The sequence below is a fragment of the Eptatretus burgeri genome, chromosome 2, assembly GCF_056783735.1.
Source record: "Eptatretus burgeri isolate ZD-2024b chromosome 2, Ebu_testis_v1, whole genome shotgun sequence".
NCBI lineage: Eukaryota > Metazoa > Chordata > Myxini > Myxiniformes > Myxinidae > Eptatretus > Eptatretus burgeri.
In genome coordinates, this window is record NC_140962.1 from 55,766,184 (window position 1) to 55,788,287 (window position 22,104).

A 22,104-nucleotide genomic window follows, 5' to 3' on the forward strand; every position below is an offset into this window, starting at 1 on the left:
TCACCTTTGGTAAATGACAGGGTAAAAAGGACAGAGGAAGCGCAAGAGCAGCAGAGCATGTTTTTAGGACACATTAGCTGATTCCATCCAGTCCAGTTGCAGTCAGAGTTGAGGGTTGCTAAAAATTTCCCACTTTTTCAGGTGCAAAAGACATGGAATCCAGGAGCAGCTGGGTATGTCTGGGAATGGTGGGTAGTGAGACAGAGAGACAGAGAGAGGTTCGGGACACAAGATGAAACAAACACAGAATTGAGGCATTTGGCCTTCTCACAAGTGGAGTTGGCTGTGGTGCCATTTGAAATGAGGAAAGGGATGGAAGGGGAGCATTCTCCAGAGACTGATTTGACAAGGCACCACCAGGTTTTAGAGTAGGGAGACGAGTTTAAAAGCTCATTCTTGAGATTGGACAGATGTTTTTTCTAGCTCTCCTGAAAGTACACACACACACACACACACACACACACACACACACACACACACACACACACACACACACACACACACACACACACACACACACACACACACACACACACACACTTGTTGCGGGACTTGTGGAATGATCTGACCGCCTTTGGTTGGATTTGTCTTCCAAGATGAGAATGCAAGTTATTTTAAAGCAACTGCCCCACCACAGGAGTACCAAGAGTGGGAGGAGGGGTAAGAATACTGAAGACGAGATGGGATGAATCTGTGCATGAGAGAGAGTAGGTTTCTGTGGAAGAATTCACAGGCTGAATCAATATGAGCGGTGGGACATATGGGAGACCAGTCCTAAAGAGAGATTGCTGCTTGCAGTCCCTGCCAATCTGCTTGAGTGAAATGCCAGACTTGCTGGCCCTCAGGCTGTTCTCTCAAACCACAGAGATGTTGACCTTCACAAGCACATAATCAAATGAACCAATTTGGGTAGAGCTCGGTGTCATTTTATGGAAGTTTAATATTTATCAGGTATGTTATGGGTTAGGTATAGCATTGCAATGTTTTGGGATGATATTGATATTTCTATAGATTTTTTTTCTTTTATGTTTTTTTTTTTAATTATAACTTGACCCAAATAGTTTTTCTCTTTTGCTGCAGAATTATGTCTTAACATGGTGAAGATAGCCAAAAGTGTAGTCTGCCAAGGTGTTGGCAGAAATGGTTCAAAAGCCAGAAATGATGGAAATACTTGTCAATATTGAAGGCCGTTTGAATATTCTGCTTCTTTCTCCCAAAGATCTTTGGACTTCATGTGAAGCCAGACATCCCTTTGCAAATTAAATGTTGGGAACAGTTTTGTACTTGCAAGAAGGCAAGGCTTTGGTAATCTTATAAAAAAACAGAAATCCACTGTTTAATAGCATTCTTCTAAAGCCTACAAGTATATTTGATCTCTTCAGTGCTATGCTCAGCAAGTTGGTCATCAGACTAGCCTGTGGGTGGTGTGTGAAAGATGTCTAGTTGTCCCTGCCTCTGCACAGGCAAAAGTTTTGAAAGTAGGATTTATCACTATTTTAAGATTATTGCCTTGCAACACTATTTTATATGAGAACAATCTGTATAAATGATATCCGCTATCGAGGTCACCACCACACCAGCTCATAATCCTACAATGTTTGGATCAAATTTGATGGTCATTGTCCTGTCAATGTCTATAGTGGTTCCATCGCTGATTGTCAGGTGTCAGTGATTGTCACTAATTGCGACACTCAAAATGTTGCTGATTGTCAGGAGCATCCAGAGTATGTTCAGGAACACCATCATTTACAAATACCAACACTGAGTATTGTGTTAGTAATTCTCTTGTTATTTCCCAATGGGTCTACACTCCTCTTAACCCTTTCCTTACCCCTTATATAATTAAACTGTCTTGTCATGTTTAATATTCTTTATTACTCATATGTCAGGTTTTTCAATTTTGCTTTTGGCATGGTTGGAGACCGATAAATAAGAGTGTGCATCTGTGGATTAGCCTAAGAACGGAGAGAGTGCATCACGAAGTTAGCCAGCTGGTGATATGTTTTCACAAGAATTTTTTTTTATTGTGGTGATGTCATCCCAACAGAGCAGTCTTGAAAGGATCACTACAGCAGAGTAGTCCAATTAATGTAAACTTTCATCGACTTTGAAAACATTTTCAAGGCAATAGTATAGCTCAGTTCAGATCAAGCAATTGAACAATGTATAGGGGGGATATGCCTGATGTTGGCTTAATGGTTAAGGTGGTGGGCTTGGGATCCTAAGGTCTTGAGTTCAAATCCTGCTTGGCCATTGAGTTAATACCAGGTGGGATTGACTCAGCCTGTCATTCTTCCAAGGTTGGCAAAATGAGTTACCAGCTTGCTGGGATGACTGAGCCATTCGAGTATACTGTGTCGGAGTGGCGACCCATCCAAAATTGTGCCCAATAGCCGAGGAGAGTGCTTCAGCAGCACCGACGTTCTGTCCAGAGTATGGTCCCAATGGATGGATTGGGTGGATCTAACTAACGTTCAATTAACCATACAGATTATAGGGATTTCCACCCCCAAGCCAACATCCTTCCTAATTTACAGTCCTTCCTTCCTGGGGGTTTACTATATTATCCATCATGTCTACCCCATGTATTCTCCCTTACCGCTCATTCTTTCCTGCATCCATGTTTTTACAAGTCTCCCTCTATTTTGTCCCTCAACCTGCTGTTGTCCCCCTCCCTCTTTCTCCTGTTCATTTTGTCCTATTGTGTCCTGATCCATTCTGCGTTCCAGCTCATTCACGAGCCTCGACTTTGTATACAAAAAAGAAATCTGGTGCCAATTTCAGGCTCTTACACTCGTGTGTAATTCATCCTATAGTTCCTGGGAATGCCAAGGTATTGGAACAAGAAGATTGTGGTCTTGTCCAAAGGCCACCAAATTAATTTTACTGACGAATTTCAAAAATAACGAATTGGCAGTTTAGTGTTGGACAGTCGGACAGTCCCACCCAGCTTCGTGGAGAACTTTTATTTCTGCAATGAACAGCAACAGAACAATCAGCCTTGGCCACAATACGGTGAACTTTGTATTTTTTTAATGTGCCTTTACAGACGGCCATATTCAACAACAGAATTGGGGTTGGGTTTTTTTCTGAGCTCTTTAAAAAATAAAAATAAAATAAACCCTTATAATATGGTCTTTCACATACGACACATTTATTCTGATGGTCACAGTGCTTTTTGCAATAAATAATCTGATCTGATGTGTTGCTTGAATAGCTACAGTGCCTCTAATAAGTGTACACCCCATTTCAAATTTTTCTCCCTTTGTTGCCTTTCGCCTGGAATTGAATTACATTAAAACGGACTTTTCCACCTTTAATTAAAAATACACATCGTAACCCACAACTTCCAAGTGAAAAAGAAATTCTACAAACTTCAGAAAATTAATTAAAAATACAGAACTAGAATATATTGGTTGGATAAGTGTCCACCCCCCTGAGTTCATACTTGTTAGAAGCACCTTTGATAGCAAATGGAGCTGTGAGTCTGTTGGGATAGGTCTCGACCAACTTTGCTCACCTTGATTAGGCAATATTTGCCCATTCTTCTGCACAAAAATATTCAAGCTCAGTCAAGTTGCGTGGGGAGTGTTTATGGACAGCAATCTTCAAGTCTTGCCACAGATTTTTGATTGGATTTAGGTCGGGGCTATGACTGGGCCACTTGAGGACATTTATCTTTTTGTTCCTTAGCCACTCCAGTGTATCTTTGGCTGTGTGCTTCGGGTCGTTGTCATGCTGAAAGTTGAACTTCCGCCCCAATTTCAGCTTTCTTGCAGAGAAGAGAGCAGCAGGTTTTCCTCTTGGATTTTTCTGTATTCTTCTCCATCCATTTTCCCTTCTCGCCTGACAAGTGCCCCAGTTCCTGCTGATAAGAAACATCCCCATAACATGATGCTGCCACCACCATGCTTCACAGTCAGGATGGTTGGCCTCTTGTTGGCCTCTCTGATCAGTCTCTTCCTTGCTTGGTCATCCAGTTTGGAGGTACAACCTGATCCAGGCAGGGTCTTAGTGGTACCATACGCCTTCTACTTCTTCATGATTGTCTTGACTGTGCTCGAAGGGATATTCAAGGCCTTGTAAATATTTTTATACCTATCCCCTGATCTGTGCCTTTCCACAACTTCATCCCAGAGGTCTTTTGAAAGTTCCTTGGTGCTCATAGTTGCGTCTTTGTTGTGAAATGCACTATCCAGCAGAGGAAACCTCCAGGAACAGCTGATTTTATTCTGAAATAATCAGAATCACTACAATTTAACACAAGTGGAGGCCAATTAACTTGGTGTGATCTTCAAGGTGATTGGTTAAACCTGAGCTAGTTTACAATTGCTGTTATAAGGGGAGTGCACACCTATCCAACCAATATATTCTAGTTTTGTATTTTTAACTAATTTTCTGAAGTTTGTAGAATTTGTTTTTCACTTGGAAGTTGTGGGTTACGATGTGTGAATAAAGGTGGAAAAAGTCTGATTTAATTCAATTAATCTCCAGGCTATATGGCAACAAAAGGTGGAAATTTTGAAAGGGGGTGTTTACTTTCTTTCAGCACTATGTAATCATCCATTGTTTGAGTGCTAGCTTCATCTGTGATGTGTGTACATCTAAATATTTTTTGAATGTGATGATATAATGCATGACACAATTATTTTATTTTTATTTTTTCAAAATACAAGTTTGTGTTGGTGTTGAAATGCAATTTATGAGGCATACTTGCCATCTGTTAAAGACATGATCATCCACTGCTAAAGGTAATAGCAGCTGCGAACAGCATCGAGTAAATGTAGGTTGACTGATGCTGTGGGTAGTAGTCAGTGTAGTAGCTGACCCTGCTTTTTGCAGTGCAGTGTTTTCTCTTTCATAGATTGGGACTAAGCCAGAAGTTGCATTTTAACTTTAATATTTACATTACAATAGAATAACCTCATTGATATAATGCTTGTTAGTGTGTATATGTGAAGTTTTATAAATTTATTTGTTTAACATGATCTCGTTCTTTGTAAAATTGTGTTGTACCCACAAGATTGAGGTTGTGTGGCTCATACTGACATATCTGGAGGACAATGTGTTGCATAAAATTATTCGGGAATTGACTTCAAGGGAAATGCCCAAGTACAAGTATTTCTTTCATTTTGGTTTCATCTCGGTGTCTGAAACTAAATGTGCTTAACAGCCATTTCTATGAACTCTGCTTTCAAGGCTTTACAAAGAACTTCAATGCAGCAGGAGACCATTTGGCCCATCAAGCCTGTACAATCATGTGAACATCTTGGTATCATCCCCCCTCTCCTCCCAAATCCACTATTTCCAGATACCTGTCCAACTCTATTTTAAAACTGTCCACTGACTTGACTGGCACCACCCTTGCAGGGAGACCATTCCATGCATTCACCACTGAGTTCACCATGCAAGACCCCTACCTTATGACTGTCCTATAATTCTCTTGTTTAACCTTCAACTGTGGCCCCTTGAACTGTCAGTGCCCATTCTGCTGAGAATATTTTCTGCACTTATTTTGAAGATATGCATCATTTTCTTAAACATCTCCATAAGATCCATTTGCAATCACCTCTTTTCTAATGTAAAAAGTTCTGTCTTTTTCTGCTCCTCATTGTGAAGTTGAGCTGAGCCTGGCATAAATATAGTTGCTCAGTCCTATATCCTCTCCAACAACTATGTCCTTCCTCAGAAGGGGTTACCAAAATTAGACACAGTATTCCACATGAGGCCTCACTAAATTCCTAGACAGAGCTCCCTCTTTTGATTTATAATTTGTTCCCCTATGAATTCAACCTAAAATCCTATTAACTTTCCTTATGGCTACCTGGCACTGTGCTGTCTGCTCCCCCTCACTCCCCAGGTCCTTCTTGCGTATCACGTGTTCCAAGACCTTACCTTGCATTATATAATCCCAATTTTCATTGTTATTTATCCAACCCCCAGCACATTTCATTTCTTTGTTGAACTGCATCTGCCAATCATTTTCCCAATTTATTAAAGCATCCAGACTTTCCTAAATTTCATCATCCCTCCCTTCTGTCTACTTTATCTGCAAGTTTAGTGTAAGTAGCATTCTTTCAAGAATTTACAAGGAACTTCAATGCATTAGGAGGCCATTGGACCCATTGTTGGCAGTGTCTTCCTGGCAAATTTTGGAAGCCTACTCTGAACCCACTGTCCAAATCATTGATGTAAATTTTTAATAATAATGGTCCGAGAAACTGATCTCTGGAGTACTCCCTACAGATGAAAATGTACCATTAGTATTATCAATATCAAAAATAAAATTTTTTCACTGTTTTACAATTTTTTAGTTGTATGATTGATTATACTCTGTTTTATTGTTTTTTTGCCAGCTTTCAAGATTTGGCAAAGTTCTTCAGTGTGAAGCCAAAGTATGGTGATAAGGAAGTAACACTAAACCATTTCTTCACGATTTGGTACGAGTTCTCATTGCACTTCAAGGAAATGTGGGAGAAGGAGAGCAAGCTCATCGCCACTGAAATGTATGATTGTCTCCTGTTTACAATGTGTCATTATTCTCCTTATTCCACAGCAATTTTGGCTTCTAATGTTTTATTTCTTTCTACTCACAAGTTGCTTGATGATGAGGTCCTTGGAGCTTTTCATACACTTGAAATTATGCTTTCCATTTCATCATCAATGGTTGGCCTCAACGAAACCTTATGTGAAAATACGACGAAAATTAGCACGGGTGTTAACACAAGACCGAACTAGAAACGCACAGTAAACAGAGATAATAAAATGACAGTAAAAACGCGACAAAAACGACCGGAAAACTTATCTTTGAGAAAGTTGGCAAAGACCCTGAAACAGAACCGCCACCATCACTAATGGTGGCACCAAAACCCTAAAATCCTGGTGGCATCTAGTTAAGTCTGTTTCTAGTGGATGTTCCCCCTCCATCCCCTCCCTTACCTCAAATGTCCGCACAGCTGACACGGCACGTGAAAAGACTGAATGCCAAAACTCTGTGTTTGCTTCTAATTCTTGTGTCCCAAACCCATTGCTTTCATTACCCACTTTACCCAGTCACACCCAACTGTCCCTGGACTCTGTGTCCTTTTCTCCTGACAAGGTGGAGAGTTTTCTGTCAAAGCTGGACTCGGATTCTGCAATCGGTCCAGATGGCATCAGCCCACGTGTCCGAAATACCTGCTCTTATGCTCTTGCTCACCCTCTCCGTTCTATTCGTCCTCTCATTTGCTCAAGGTCATCTGCTTGAAAATCAGCAAACATTACTTCTCTGCATAAAAAAGGTGCAAAAACAGATCCCTGCAACTACAGACCAATCGGCCTTCTCCCAATCAGCAGCAAGGTCATGGTTATTGAATCCATCATCACTTCAGACATTAAATCCTTCCTCTTCTCCAATGGCTTTATTTCCAATCAATTTGGTTTCAGACCAGGTCACTCTACCCTGGATATGACGCTTCTGCTCTCCCAACATTGGATGGAGATTCTCAATGCCAGGCATGAAATCAGGGCTATCTCCTGAGATGTATCACTTGCCATTGATATGATCTGGCTCCCTGCTCAGCTCACCAAATTCTCTTCCTATGGTATTGTAGATACATTTTTATCATAATGGGTTTGAAGGTGATGAAATAAATAAATTGATGATAGTTAAAACTTGGTATTAAAATGAAAATGTTAAATCTGAAATAAAATGTACTCAAATATGATATGATTCTTTTAAGTATGTATGCATTTGGAATTAACATAATTATATTTCTTCTTTGCATGGAAGGATCACGACTATTAAAGCTTTTATCAGGTTGAACTTTCCAGTAAGTTGAATATAAGAAGAATTGCCTATCATTTTAAAAGCTATCTAAAGGAATTTTTTTTATAAAACACACAAACAAGTTGGAATGTGGATTTAAGAAGGTATTCAGATGCATTTACGAAACTCAAGTCGCTTCAAGATTACATATATTCTCAGTTTCGGAGAAGCAGACCGACTTTTAACCTACATATGATGGAAACTTGTTTTTAATGACCATTGGAGTTGGCGTTTGACGTCATTCTCGCATTCTTTGCATTTTTATGTATTCAGAGAGGATTAACATGTCTGGATTTGAAATATATGTTACAACCATTCAACCAGATCAAGCTGGGGCTGTATGGAGACCCGAAGATAAGCTTCGCCTGGAAGATGTCAAGATCAGACGAGCTGGCGCCAGTTCCAGAGATGATAAAAAAAACTGTCTTTCTGAAAACAATATAAAGACTAAGATTCTCAATTTATTTTGAGAGATCAGGAATGAGTTTGTTTGTTCAGAATCTCCTATGTGCTCATAATGAAGTGTTTTGTCTGTTTAATAAATAAATGTTCTAAATTGTACTGATGACTTGTAGAATTCTTCTACAGTATCCAAGGCCATCTCAACTCATGGTTCGCAGACTTCCTCTCCTGTCGCAGCCAATGTGTGGAGTTCCCCCACCCCCCCCACTCAGTCTGTGATATTTCCTTGGGTGCTCAAGGTTTACCAGCATCCCCCTTCTGGTAAAACCACGAAAATCTAGAATCACTGCTCACCTTCACCCTTTCATTCCTCTTTTCCCCATTTTTGGAACAAACTTCCACACTCTCTTCAATCCCACTCTTCCCTCCAGGTCTTCAAAACAGCTGCTCACCACCATCTCCTATCTTCCTCCATGCAAAACCATGATCTTTTCTACCACGGCTAATCCACCCCAACCTACTTTCCTGAAAGTCCTTGTAGTGTCCATCTTGTTTACCCCGTTTACCCCGCCGCATCCCTCTCCCTTCCACAGATCTCCTCATGTCTCTATTACCCACTGTTTTTTGTTTTGATTTGTTTTTTTTCCTTCCCTCTCCCACCCATCTTTTATCCTGCTCCCCTTGTGCATTTCTGTGTGTTCGCTCTCATACAAGCCTCGACAGTGTATACAAAAAATATCACATTTGTCCCTGCTGATAAGTAAATTATGGTCCATCTACATATTTCGCTCACATTGTTGGAAGTACATGCAGCAATTTAATTTGTTCTCTCTCCCTTACACACAGGCTGAAGAAAGCTCAAGAGAACATAAATAAATTGGTGGTGGAGGAAGACAAAACTCCAAATAAAACAAAGAAATCCACAGGACTGGTAAAGTTGGGGCACTTGCTTCCAGGATTGGGTAATGGCATGTTTTTTTTTGTATAAAGCTCTTCCAATGTTGTTGCCTCGAACACAAAAATTTAAACAGTTAATGTACACAAGAAAATTATCTTGCTTCAAGAATATAGTATGGAACCTTTATTTAACTGAGTTGAGGAATAAAATAACTAAATTTCACTGCTAATTCAATGTGGTTCATGTTGCATAATGAAATCGTATTATTTTGGACTGCATCTTACGTTTTCTACATTATTTGTTTGCATGTGTATCTTCATGGTGAACAGAAATCAAAGCTGAGCCAGAAACAAGTGAAGTGATCACTTTGCCGTTATCACTGAAGGGACTTCAATTTTGTTTAACAAGGAGCTCATCCAACTTGACACTTCCGGGTCTGAGAAGAAACAAACAAACACTACCATGTGGACAGGATACCAAAGCTGAGGTCCAGGAAACTGCTGAACTGAGTGACAGCAGGGATTGTAATCTGGGCCTGAATGTGATGTCTCGCAATTTGAAACTGTTGAACCTTCAGCAGTGCATCAAATTATTTGGTGTTTTCTTGCGAAACAACATTGTTCCACAACATATTTTGTGTGGGTTTTGACTTATGCAGTGTTCATTTCTATCCTTCAACGATTTGGAAGTGTATTATAAAATGTGTTGTTTATAAATTTTACTATAATTGTAATAAAAAGCGTGAGTTTTTACGTTAAAAAAAAACCTCTCTCCTTAGGGTCGTCTCGTTAAGTGAGTGTAAAAACCATAAGCATAATTGTTTGCCTTTTTAATAAACAATAAAGTTTTGTTGTCTTACATACCTTCTCACCTTTGTGCCATTTTCTGTTCAAATTAACTTGGTCATTACTTTGACCGACATTGATCATAGGTGTTCTGTTTGGACAAAATGCTGAAAAGGTCTACTTGCATCAGGTTGATAATGGACGCATCGTATAAAGTGATTTTGCCATTATTACTTCTGCCACCGAAGGTGGACAGAGATTGTTTTCACTCATGTCTGTCTGTCTGTGAACAAGACATCTCAAAATGTTGTTTAAGGATTCTGATGAAATTTGGTGGAGAAGTTGGGTATGTGACAAGGGAGAATTGATTCAAATTTGGTGAAGATCCAGATCTGGATACGAGAATATATATATATATATATATATATATATATATATATATATATATATATATATATATATATATATATATATATATATATATATATATATATATATTAGCAGGGTCTCGCATAGCGAACGCTGCTCCAAAAATGCTCGGCGTTGTTGTTGTTCTTCTTCTTGTGAAGACAAACCTTTATATTCGGACTTGGCTCTTTTATATACACGATCCGGATCTCCTTAAATACTAAGCACATGTACACATCCTCGCCTTGAGGGTGCCTTTTGAGAGCGTCTATCATGAACTTTTAAATATATTCGGACATTTGCTTTAAAGTTTCGAAAAGTTAACGTTACTATTTAAAGATTATTCCATTTAATGTATTGTAAATTCATAAATACATTATTTATTTCATAAATACACTATATTTCATAAATACACTATGACGGGTCTCGCTATTGGCTTAATCAAGGCACGTGACAAAATATCGGATGTTGTTGTTGTGATTTTTTTTTTTTTTTTTTAGCCGACAAAACCTTTAGTTAGGGCTTGCTGAATGTTACGACGCTGCTCTTGGACACATTTGTCCTTATTTATTTAAGTGGTTCTTCACCTTTTGAGACATAGTGCCAAAAACAATTTTCAGTGTATCACGATATTTCAAAAAGTTGTGGACGAGTTATGACAAAACTTGGGTGAGTTTAGTTAAATGACAAGAACAAGCGGATCAGATTTTGGTTGAGGTCCAAATCCACATCCGGCCTCTTGGTGGGACACAAAATGTACATTTCATTTATATCCTTATGTCATTTATTGCTTATTATTAAACTTGTGACCGTATTCACCTGCACTCAAGTTTAACAGCTTATGGGACACCACTTAGATTGGACAAAATCATCAACCTTTAGTGGTGCGTAGAAATCGATAACTTGATTTTCTATAAGACTCATAAATCTGATCATCTTTGCTCTCTACTTTGCCTTAAAGCATTGTGTCATCTGCCCATTCGAAAAGCTGATTCAACCCCACTATCTAAATCTTTCAACTAGATTAGAAATGACAAATCTTGGTCCTGTTTGCTGAGGTACCCCATTTCATACAACCTTCCAGCCAGACATCCTCCCACTCACAGCCACTCTTTGTGTCCAATCCAGTTTCCAATCCAGATAGCCGCTCTACCAGCAATTCAGCAAGCCCTAAGTTTAGCCGTCAGCCTTCTGTGTTACTTCTCTCAACCTCTGACATGACACCCTCTGCATTTCCCTCGATTATATAACTGCAATAAATTTGTTAGTCCTGACCATTTAGTTAAATCCATGCTGACTTGGACTATAAATAACAGGACTGTGGTTCTTTTGGTTCTTTATGGAATAAACTTTGTTACGTTTGAATTTCCAATCATCTGCTACTGGTCCTGATTCCAATCGGCTGTTAAAAATGTCCGTTAACATCATGATTATCTGTTCTGCAACATCCATCAACACTGGGATGCTTATTGTCTGACCCATTTATCTTCGAAGTCTAAAAGCTTTATCTTTACTTGGCTCTCCTTGTTGGTTCTTAACTACCAACACACCTTCAGGACAGGTCAGGTCAGGTACGGGAGCATGCGCCGGAGCAGCGCGTCGCTGCGCCCACTTTCCGCAGGCACTCCAGGGGCCTCCGTCTGGCCAGCCCCCAGGCAGATGCCTGGCTCGTCCCCATCTCCTTGAGATGCTGATCAACCTGCTGCAACCATGAGGCACATGATCAGCCCATTGGCCTCCTCCACTCACGAGGCTACCTTGCTGAGAGAATCTGGTAAGCAGGATCAGCATTGGGAAAACGAGCCACATGTTCATACAGCAGCAGCTGATGCTCACGGACTACGCAGGTAACAAATCTAATTTCAGTCTCAGCAACCACTCGTGGGACACAGTCCGATCAGCAGTAGCCAACGATTCTCCGAAGAGACCTGGTACCAAAGGAATTAAGTCTCCATCTCAGATCTCTGGTCAGAGTTCAAGTCTCACATCCGTAGAGCAAGACTGGAAGCACCAAGAACCTGAAGACTCGGACTTTCGTCGTCCAGCACAGGTACCGGCAGTGCCACACCCCATGATCCAGTGAATCCATGACTCCCCAGGCCCGACCCAGACGTCTATTGACCTCTGGCTCACAGCCAACAGAGACATGAATATCACTGCCAAGGTAAGTGAATCTCTCCATGACCTCAACGAAGAGATGAATTTACCTTGGCAGTGATGCGCCTTCCTGAAACGAACTCCTCCAAAAGCCTTTCCTCACCTCTCAGAAAAATATTATCTGTTACTGGTCATTCATTTGACTTCATGTGTAAATGTTTAAGCAAATAACTATTTATAAGCCTGTGACCTCACTTTTAATCTCGATGCTATCTGAATAGGTTAGGAATAGGTTAGGTCCACACTGGTCTTCACCTGTTCTTTACCCACTATGTGCAATGAAGAATGACTTTATCATGTTAAATATTTTTGTTGTATCCTAATATTTACTTTTGACCTGCCTAGTTGTTTATTTTACTCACTTCTGTTTATTCCGATACTGTTCGGAGTTCGACTGCCATCCTTTATATGCATAACAAATTCCTTCTGCTTCTCCTTAATAACACTCTATACCACACTTGTCTCTTTCTGCCTCTAACTGTACATCTCACTGGCATGTACTTTGTACATTGCACATTTGCTTCTTTAAGGTTGCCCTTTCTTCTGATGCTGATGGTACTCTGGTTCGCTTTTCTCAATCTGTTCCAAGCGCACTCCTGCCAGGAAGTATGCATTCTATCCTTCAATGTCAGTACGAGCGAAATTTTGCATTCCTGAACTCTATCAGCTTTAGTCGATAATTCTAAACTTGAGCTCTCACCAAAATCCTTGCATGTATTTATGGTCACTGGTTTTGAAATGCTCTGCTACTTCCACCTCCATATTTTGTATCATTACTGGATCTAAAAAGAGGTTAAACACTGCACTCCCCCTTGTGGACTTATCTACAAACTGGTTAGAAAAATAATCCTCGAATTGATCAAAAAAATCTTTAACCGCTCTGCCCTTGACTTGTTCATGGACCCAATCCATCCAGAGCAAATGAAATTGCCGAATAATCAATACTCTTCCCTCACCACATTCCTTCCTGAATTGTTCATGAACCCTTCTATCTTGCTCTTCCTTCACAACAGGAGCCATATAAAAGCATTCCAAGAGTCCATTGCAGTTCCTACTATCCCCATCCATGCAGAACCATTGACATCCATTCCCTCCTTAATGTCATTCCTCTTGATACACAATTCTCATTTACGCAGATTGCTCCACCGGTCATGTTTTCTTTCTCCTATTGCATCGAAACATCACACGGTAGATGCATTGGTGATCACAAATACGTTATTCAGAATTAATGTAAATAACGATGAATGCTTCACTCGGATGCTGCTTCTCTCATTTTGTTCTTAAGGTTATCCATTGTTGGCTCATCTTGATGCCTCTCTCAACACATGAACACGAATTGCCTTTTTTGCTCAGATGAAGGGTTAACACTAACTTTCCTAAGGTGATAAACATACTCCTATCAACTAATTTGCTTGATAAAATCCACTGTAGATTTTCCACATTTGATCAAATTGGCCAAATGTTTGGTGGTGACGCCGATTATGATCAATGATATTTTGCACTCGGGCATTGATATATTTTTCTCATTTACTACCTCCAGCAATGAAGGCAGACGGATAGTGGGTGTCTCCATGAGAGAGGATTCTGTTTGTTTGCCTGTCTGTCTGTGAGCAGGATATCTCAAAAAGTTATGGATGGATTGGGACAACATTTCATGGGCATGCTGTGTGTGTGATGAGGAGTAAATGAGATTTTGGTGAAGATCTGAATCCGACTACTGGAATTTTTAAGTGTTTCTTCACCATTGAGAGACAGGGCCAAAAACGATATACATTGCACGATATTTCAAAAAGTTTTTGAAGGATTCGGATGAAACTTGGTGGACATGAGTATGTGATGAGGAAGCATTGATTCAATTTTGGTGAGGATGTGGATCTGTAGCCACATACCAGAATTGTTTAAATGATTCCTCACCATTGAGAGATGGGGTCAAAAACGATATCGAGCACAATATCTCAAAAAACGTGGACGCGTTATGAAAAAACTTGGTGGATGAGTTGGTTAGATGACGAGAACGAGGCAATTCGATTTTGGTTAATGTTCAGCTTTGCGGAGCCGGGAGGTACGCACTCTACCGCGTGTCGTTCTAGTTTCTCCCTCTAATTTTAAACTTAATTTGAAACTTACCGTATTGTGAATAATACATGTGCATGGGCTACATATTCGGTAATTTTGCAAAGACTGTATGATATGCCCTCAAATATAATACACACCCCCAAATTCGTTATTAAATCTATAGAATTTGACTGCAGGACAGTATTGCAATAGTCTAAGTGCATGTTATACATGGTGACAAACAAAGTAACCTTTTGATGGTGAGAATGTCAGTGTCTGTTCAATCGGTAAGTGTGAGTTTGCTGAAGTGCTTGCCATGTTTGCAATCGCAGCTGGCAAATAAACATTCTCAAAAACCAATGCAATATTTCCTCACTGTGTGTCGGTACGTAGGTAAAGACGTCTGGATGTTTTTATAAGACCAATTTTAAAATAGTCCATGAAATCAAAGCCAATCACAATGAAACCAACTGTTTGCTATTTACGGTCTCAAGTTCGGTGCTTAAAGAGGGTGGAATCTGTTTGTTTGCTTTTCTGGGAGGGGTTCGATGCGAAGTCGAGGCTCGTGGAAGAGCAGGAACACCGAACAGATCAGGATACACCATAACAAAAGGAACAGAACGAAGAGGGGAGAAACACCGCCATCAGGGTTGTGGGACACAATGGAGGGAAACTTGTACATATAAGGGATTCAGAGAGGAATGAGAGTGGGGGAGGATGCATGGGGTGGACAAGATGGATACAGAAGCAAACTCTCAGGAAGGAAATTTGGAATTAGGTGAGCTTTGGGGATGGGGGGGGGTAATGACGAGGGAATAAAAGTTCATGGTTTTGGATGGGGGGTGATCTGAGAAGGTGGTGAACAGCTGTCTTCAAGACCTGGAAGGAAGGAAGATTAAAGAGGATGTGGAAGCAGAAATCCTCTTGCATGTGCCTTCTCTTTCCTTGGTGAGTATGCATTATATATCGGAAACGATGCATGTCAGAAGTGATGTTACAGACAGGCTGAAAAAAATCCTTTTGATTTGTTGGCATGTATAACATGCAATTTGACTTTTAAATGTGCAGTAATTTTCCTGAATAGGATGTGGATTACATTCGGAAAATCACGATAATATTTTCTGGCACATTTATCTTTAAAAAACGTTATTTTACCTGCCTGTTATTTCATTGGTTTATGAAATGATGCCTGATCGATCCCCATGAAAATTACATCCCAACTGTTTTGCACTAACTACCTCGAAAACTTCACCTTCTCCAACCGCAAGTTATAATTCCAACACCTATCAAAACACAAGTGTTAACTGTATTCCAAAATGCCATCTTGAGTTGCCAGGATCGAATCGTCTACTGCAGGTACCACACTCACTGCTGAACTGTTTAGTCTGAGTTGGAATCTTCCTCCAGCGAGAAAATGTCATCGTGGTCTTTAACAGGCAGGGTGAGGCATCAATGTGTGTGCTGTCCATCGGATGGACGTTCAACTGGGTGTCCCTTCTGCTGGTATTAGTTGGTGGACGTTAAATATCCCACGGCATCCTTCATGAAGAGTCGACGAGCTATAGATGGCATGCTGAACAAATTCCAATTTTGTGCTCTAAACCTGCTCTAAGAGGGGACTACATCAGCAGCACTGCTCGAACTAGAATGGCACTCGGTAGAGCACATACCTCCGCAACACAATGCTTGATCCACGAGAACATATCAGGCCCAATATTTTTTGAAATATCATGCTATCGAGTACTATATAGTTTTTGGCCCTTTCATTCAATGGTGAAGAATCACTTTTATAAATTAAATAATTTGTGTTTCCAGATACAGATCCAGAACTTCACCAAAATCGAATCAATTTTCCTTGTCACACACCCAACCTCTCCACCAAGTTTCATCCGAATCCTTCCACAAGTTTTTGGGATATCGTGCTACATATCGGTTTAGCCCCATCTCTCAATGGTGACGAATCACTTAAAAAATTCTAGTAGTCTGATCCTGATCCGGATCTTCACCAAAATCTAATCAGTTCATCCTATTCACACACCGAACCTGTTCACAACTTTTTGAGATATCCTGTACAGAAACAGACAAACAAACAGATCGACAGACAAATAGACAGAATGGGGTGAAAACATTACCTCCTTCACCTTTGGTGGTGGAGGTAATGAAGAGATTGTATATGAAGGTGAATATTGTGTATAAAAAGAGATTGTATATTAAAATGAGTATTGTAAATAAAAAGAGATAGTGTACGAAAATGAATAGCCTGGTGTTGGTGCAGTGGTTAGGGCAGCGGCTTGGGATCCAAAAGGTCCTGAGTTAAAGCCCCGTTGGCCCACTGAATTAATACACCAGGGGGTTGAATCAGCCTGTCATCCTTCCGAGGTCGGGGAAATGAGTACCAGTGTACTGGGCCGGTGTATACCCCGGTTAAAATAGGTGTACCATATCCCTGCATCGTAAGAGGTGACCAGGGTTGCGTCAGGAAGGGCATCCGGCGTAAAACATGTGCCAAATCACTATTCGGATCATAAGGATGATCCGCTGTGGCGACCCCGAACGGGAGCAGTCGAAAGAAGAGTGTACGAAAATGAATATTATATTTAAAAAGAGATTGCATATGAAAATGAATATTGTATATGAAAATGAATATTGCATATAAAAAGGGATTGTTTATGAAACTGATTGTTATCTATAGAAAGATATTGCAGATGAAAATGACAATTGTACACAAAAATATATTATATATGAAAATGAATATTGCACAGAAAAAGATATTGTATATGAAAATGAACATTGTATATAAAAAGATATTGTGTATGAAAATGAATATCTATATGAAAAGATATTGCATATGAAAATATATTGTACATGAAAATGAATATTGTATAGAAAAAGGGATTTTTAATGAAAATGAATATTGTACATGAAAATGAATATTGCACATAAAAAGGAATTGCATACGAAAATGAATATTGCATATAAAAATATATTGTGTATGAAAATGAATATTGTATACAAAAAGAAATTGTATAAGAAAATGAATATTGTGTATAAAAATATATTGTACATGAAAATGAATATTGTGTACAAAAAGAGATAGTGTACGAAAATGAATATGGTATTTAAAAAGAGATTGTATATTAAAATTAATATTGTATATGAAACTGAATATTGCATATAAAAAGGGATTGTTTATGAAAATGATTGTTATCGATAGAAAGATATTGCATATGAAAATGAAAATGAATATTGCACAGAAAAAGATATTGTATATGAAAACGAACATTGTATATAAAAATATATTGTACATGAAAATGAATTTATTATATAAAAAGAGATTGTATCTGAAAATGAACATGGTGCATGAAAAGAGATCATATATAAAATGGGATTGTGCATGAAAATGAATATTGTATATGAAAATGAATATTGCATATGAAAAGAGATAGTATATGAAAATGAATATTGCACATAAAAAGTGATTGTGTATGAAATTGGATATTGCACATAAAAAGTGATTGTATATGAAAATGAATATTGTGTATGAAAAGAGATAGTATATGAAAATGAATATTGCATATGAAAAGAGATAGTATATGAAAATGAATATTGTATATTTAAATGAATATGGTAAATGAAAATGAATATTGCACATAAAAAGTGATTGTATATGAAAATGAATATTGTGTATGAAAAGAGATAGTATATGAAAATGAATATTGTATATGAAAATGAATATTGCATATGAAAATGAATATTGTATATGAAAATGAATATTGCATATAAAAAGGGATTGTGTATGAAAATGAATATGGTATATGAAAATGAATATTGCATATAAAATGGGATTGTGCATGAAAATGAAATTGTGTATGAAAATCAATATTGAATATGAAAATGAATATTGTATATGAAAAGATATTGTGTATGAAAATGAATATTGCACATAAAAAGTGATTGTATATGAAAATGAATATTGTAAATGAAAAGAGATAGTATATGAAGATGAATATTGCATATAAAAAGGGATTGTATATGAAAATGAATATGGTATATGAAAATGAATATTGCATATGAAAAGGGATTGTGTATGAAAATGAATATTGCATATGAAAAGAGATTGTGTATGAAAATGAATATGGTATATGAAAATGAATATTGCACATAAAAAGTGATTGTGTATGAAAATGAATATTGTGTATGAAAAGTGATAGTATATGAAAATGAATATTGCACATAAAAAGTGATTGTATATGAAAATGAATATTGTAAATGAAAAGAGATAGGAAATGAAAATGAATATTGCATATGAAAAGAGATAGTATATGAAAATGAATATTGCATATAAAAAGGATTGTGTATGAAAAATAATATTGTATATGAAAATGAAGATTGCATATAAAGAGGGATTGTGTATAAAAAGAAATTGTGTGTGAAAATGAATATTGTGTATGAAGAGAGATCGTAGATGAAAATGATTATTGTATAGCAAAATGAATATTGTATATAAAAAGTGATTGTATATGAAAATGAATATTGTAAATGAAAAGAGATAGTATATGAAGATGAATATTGCATATAAAAAGGGATTGTATATGAAAATGAATATTGTAAATGAAAAGAGATAGTATATGAAAATGAATATTGCATATGAAAAGAGATTGTATATGAAAATGAATATTGCATATAAAAAGGGATTGTGTATGAAAATGAATATTGTAAATGAAAAGAGATAGTATATGAAAATGAATATTGCATATGAAAAGAGATAGTATATGAAAATGAATATTGTATATTTAAATGAATATGGTAAATGAAAATGAATATTGCACATAAAAAGTGATTGTATATGAAAATGAATATTGTGTATGAAAAGAGATAGTATATGAAAATGAATATTGTATATGAAAATGAATATTGCATATGAAAATGAATATTGTATATGAAAATGAATATTGCATATAAAAAGGGATTGTGTATGAAAATGAATATGGTATATGAAAATGAATATTGCATATAAAATGGGATTGTGCATGAAAATGAAATTGTGTATGAAAATCAATATTGAATATGAAAATGAATATTGTATATGAAAAGATATTGTGTATGAAAATGAATATTGCACATAAAAAGTGATTGTATATGAAAATGAATATTGTAAATGAAAAGAGATAGTATATGAAGATGAATATTGCATATAAAAAGGGATTGTATATGAAAATGAATATGGTATATGAAAATGAATATTGCATATGAAAAGGGATTGTGTATGAAAATGAATATTGCATATGAAAAGAGATTGTGTATGAAAATGAATATGGTATATGAAAATGAATATTGCACATAAAAAGTGATTGTGTATGAAAATGAATATTGTGTATGAAAAGTGATAGTATATGAAAATGAATATTGCACATAAAAAGTGATTGTATATGAAAATGAATATTGTAAATGAAAAGAGATAGGAAATGAAAATGAATATTGCATATGAAAAGAGATAGTATATGAAAATGAATATTGCATATAAAAAAGGATTGTGTATGAAAAATAATATTGTATATGAAAATGAAGATTGCATATAAAGAGGGATTGTGTATAAAAAGAAATTGTGTGTGAAAATGAATATTGTGTATGAAGAGAGATCGTAGATGAAAATGATTATTGTATAGCAAAATGAATATTGTATATAAAAAGTGATTGTATATGAAAATGAATATTGTAAATGAAAAGAGATAGTATATGAAGATGAATATTGCATATAAAAAGGGATTGTATATGAAAATGAATATTGTAAATGAAAAGAGATAGTATATGAAAATGAATATTGCATATGAAAAGAGATTGTATATGAAAATGAATATTGCATATAAAAAGGGATTGTGTATGAAAATGAATATTGTAAATGAAAAGAGATAGTATATGAAAATGAATATTGCATATGAAAAGAGATTGTATATGAAGATGAATATTGCATATAAAAAGGGATTGTATATGAAAATGAATATTGTAAATGAAAAGAGATAGTATATGAAAATGAATATTGCATATGAAAAGAGATTGTATATGAAAATGAATATTGCATATAAAAAGGGATTGTGTATGAAAATGAATATGGTAAAGGAAAATGAATATTGCATATAAAATGGGATTGTGCTTGAAAATGAAATTGTATATGAAAATGAATATTGCATATGAAAAGATATTGTGTATGAAAATGAATATTGCACATAAAAAGTGATTGTATATGAAAATGAATATTGTAAATGAAAAGAGATAGAAGATGAATATTGCACATAAAAAGGGATTGTATATGAAAATGGATATGGTATTTGAAAAGGGATTGTGTATGAAAATGAATATTGCATATGAAAAGAGATTGTGTATGAAAATGAATATGGTATATGAAAATGAATATTGCACATAAAAAGTGATTGTATATGAAAATGAATATTGTGTATGAAAAGAGATAGTATATGAAAATGAATATTGCACATAAGTGATTGTATATGAAAATGAATATTGTAAATGAAAAGAGATAGGAAATGAAAATGAATATTGCATATGAAAAGAGATAGTATATGAAAATGAATATTGTATATGAAAATGAAGATTGCATATAAAGAGGGAATGTGTATAAAAGAAATTGTGTGTGAAAATGAACATTGTGTATGAAGAGAGATCATAGATGAAAATGATTATTTTATAGCAAAATGAATATTGTATATAAAAAGTGATTGTATATTAAAATGAATATTGCATATGAAAAGATATAGAATATGAAAATGAATATTGCATATAAAAAGGGATTGTGTATGAAAATGAATATGGTATATGAAAATGAATATTGCATATAAAATGGGATTGTATATGAAAATGAATATTATATATGAAAATGAATATTGCATATGAAAACATATTTTGTATGAAAATGAATATTACACATAAAAAAGTGATTGTAGATGAAAATGAATATTGTAAATGAAAAGAGATAGTATATGAAGATGAATATTGCAAATATAAAAAGGGATTGTATATGAAAATGAATATGGTATATGAAAATGAATATTGCATATGAAAAGAGATTGTGTATGAAAATGAATATTGTACATAAAAAGTGATTGTATATGAAAATGAATATTGTGTATGAAAAGAGATAGTATATGAAAATGAATATTGCACATAAAAAGTGATTGTATATGAAAATGAATATTTTAAATGAAAAGAGATAGGAAATGAAAATGAATATTGTGTATGAAGAGAGATCATAGATGAAAATGATTATTGTATAGCAAAATGAATATTGTGTATAAAAAGTGATTGTATATGAAAATGAATATTGTAAATGAAAAGAGATCGTATATGAAAATGAATATTGCAAATATAAAAAGGGATTGTATATGAAAATGAATATGGTATATGAAAATGAATATTGCATATAAAAAAGGGATTGTATATGAAAATGAAGATTGCATGTAAGGAGGGATTGTGCATAAAAAGAAAATGAAAATTGTGTATGAAGATTGATCTTAGATGAAAATGATTATTGTATAGCAAAATGAATATTGTATATAAAAAGTGATTGTATATGAAAATTA

At 36.2% G+C, this 22,104-nt stretch overlaps 1 protein-coding gene across 5 annotated transcripts in view; it reads left to right on the top strand.

The window, feature by feature from the left end:
• Positions 1 to 9,969, top strand: part of LOC147032087 (uncharacterized) — a 101,193-nt gene extending 91,224 nt beyond the window's left edge. For 4 of the 5 annotated variants that reach the window (XM_085869389.1, XM_085869388.1, XM_085869390.1 and 1 more), the window contains exons 17-19: positions 6,357 to 6,506; positions 9,056 to 9,140; positions 9,437 to 9,969. In XM_085869389.1, coding sequence (XP_085725515.1) covers positions 6,357 to 6,506; positions 9,056 to 9,140; positions 9,437 to 9,469 — 268 coding nt within the window. In that variant the 3' untranslated portion in view covers positions 9,470 to 9,969. Of the gene's footprint in view, positions 1 to 6,356; positions 6,507 to 9,055; positions 9,141 to 9,436 lie in introns of those variants that run through there. The other variant, XR_015055028.1, reaches the window with a different exon arrangement.
• The last annotated feature ends 12,135 nt before the right edge of the window (positions 9,970 to 22,104 follow it).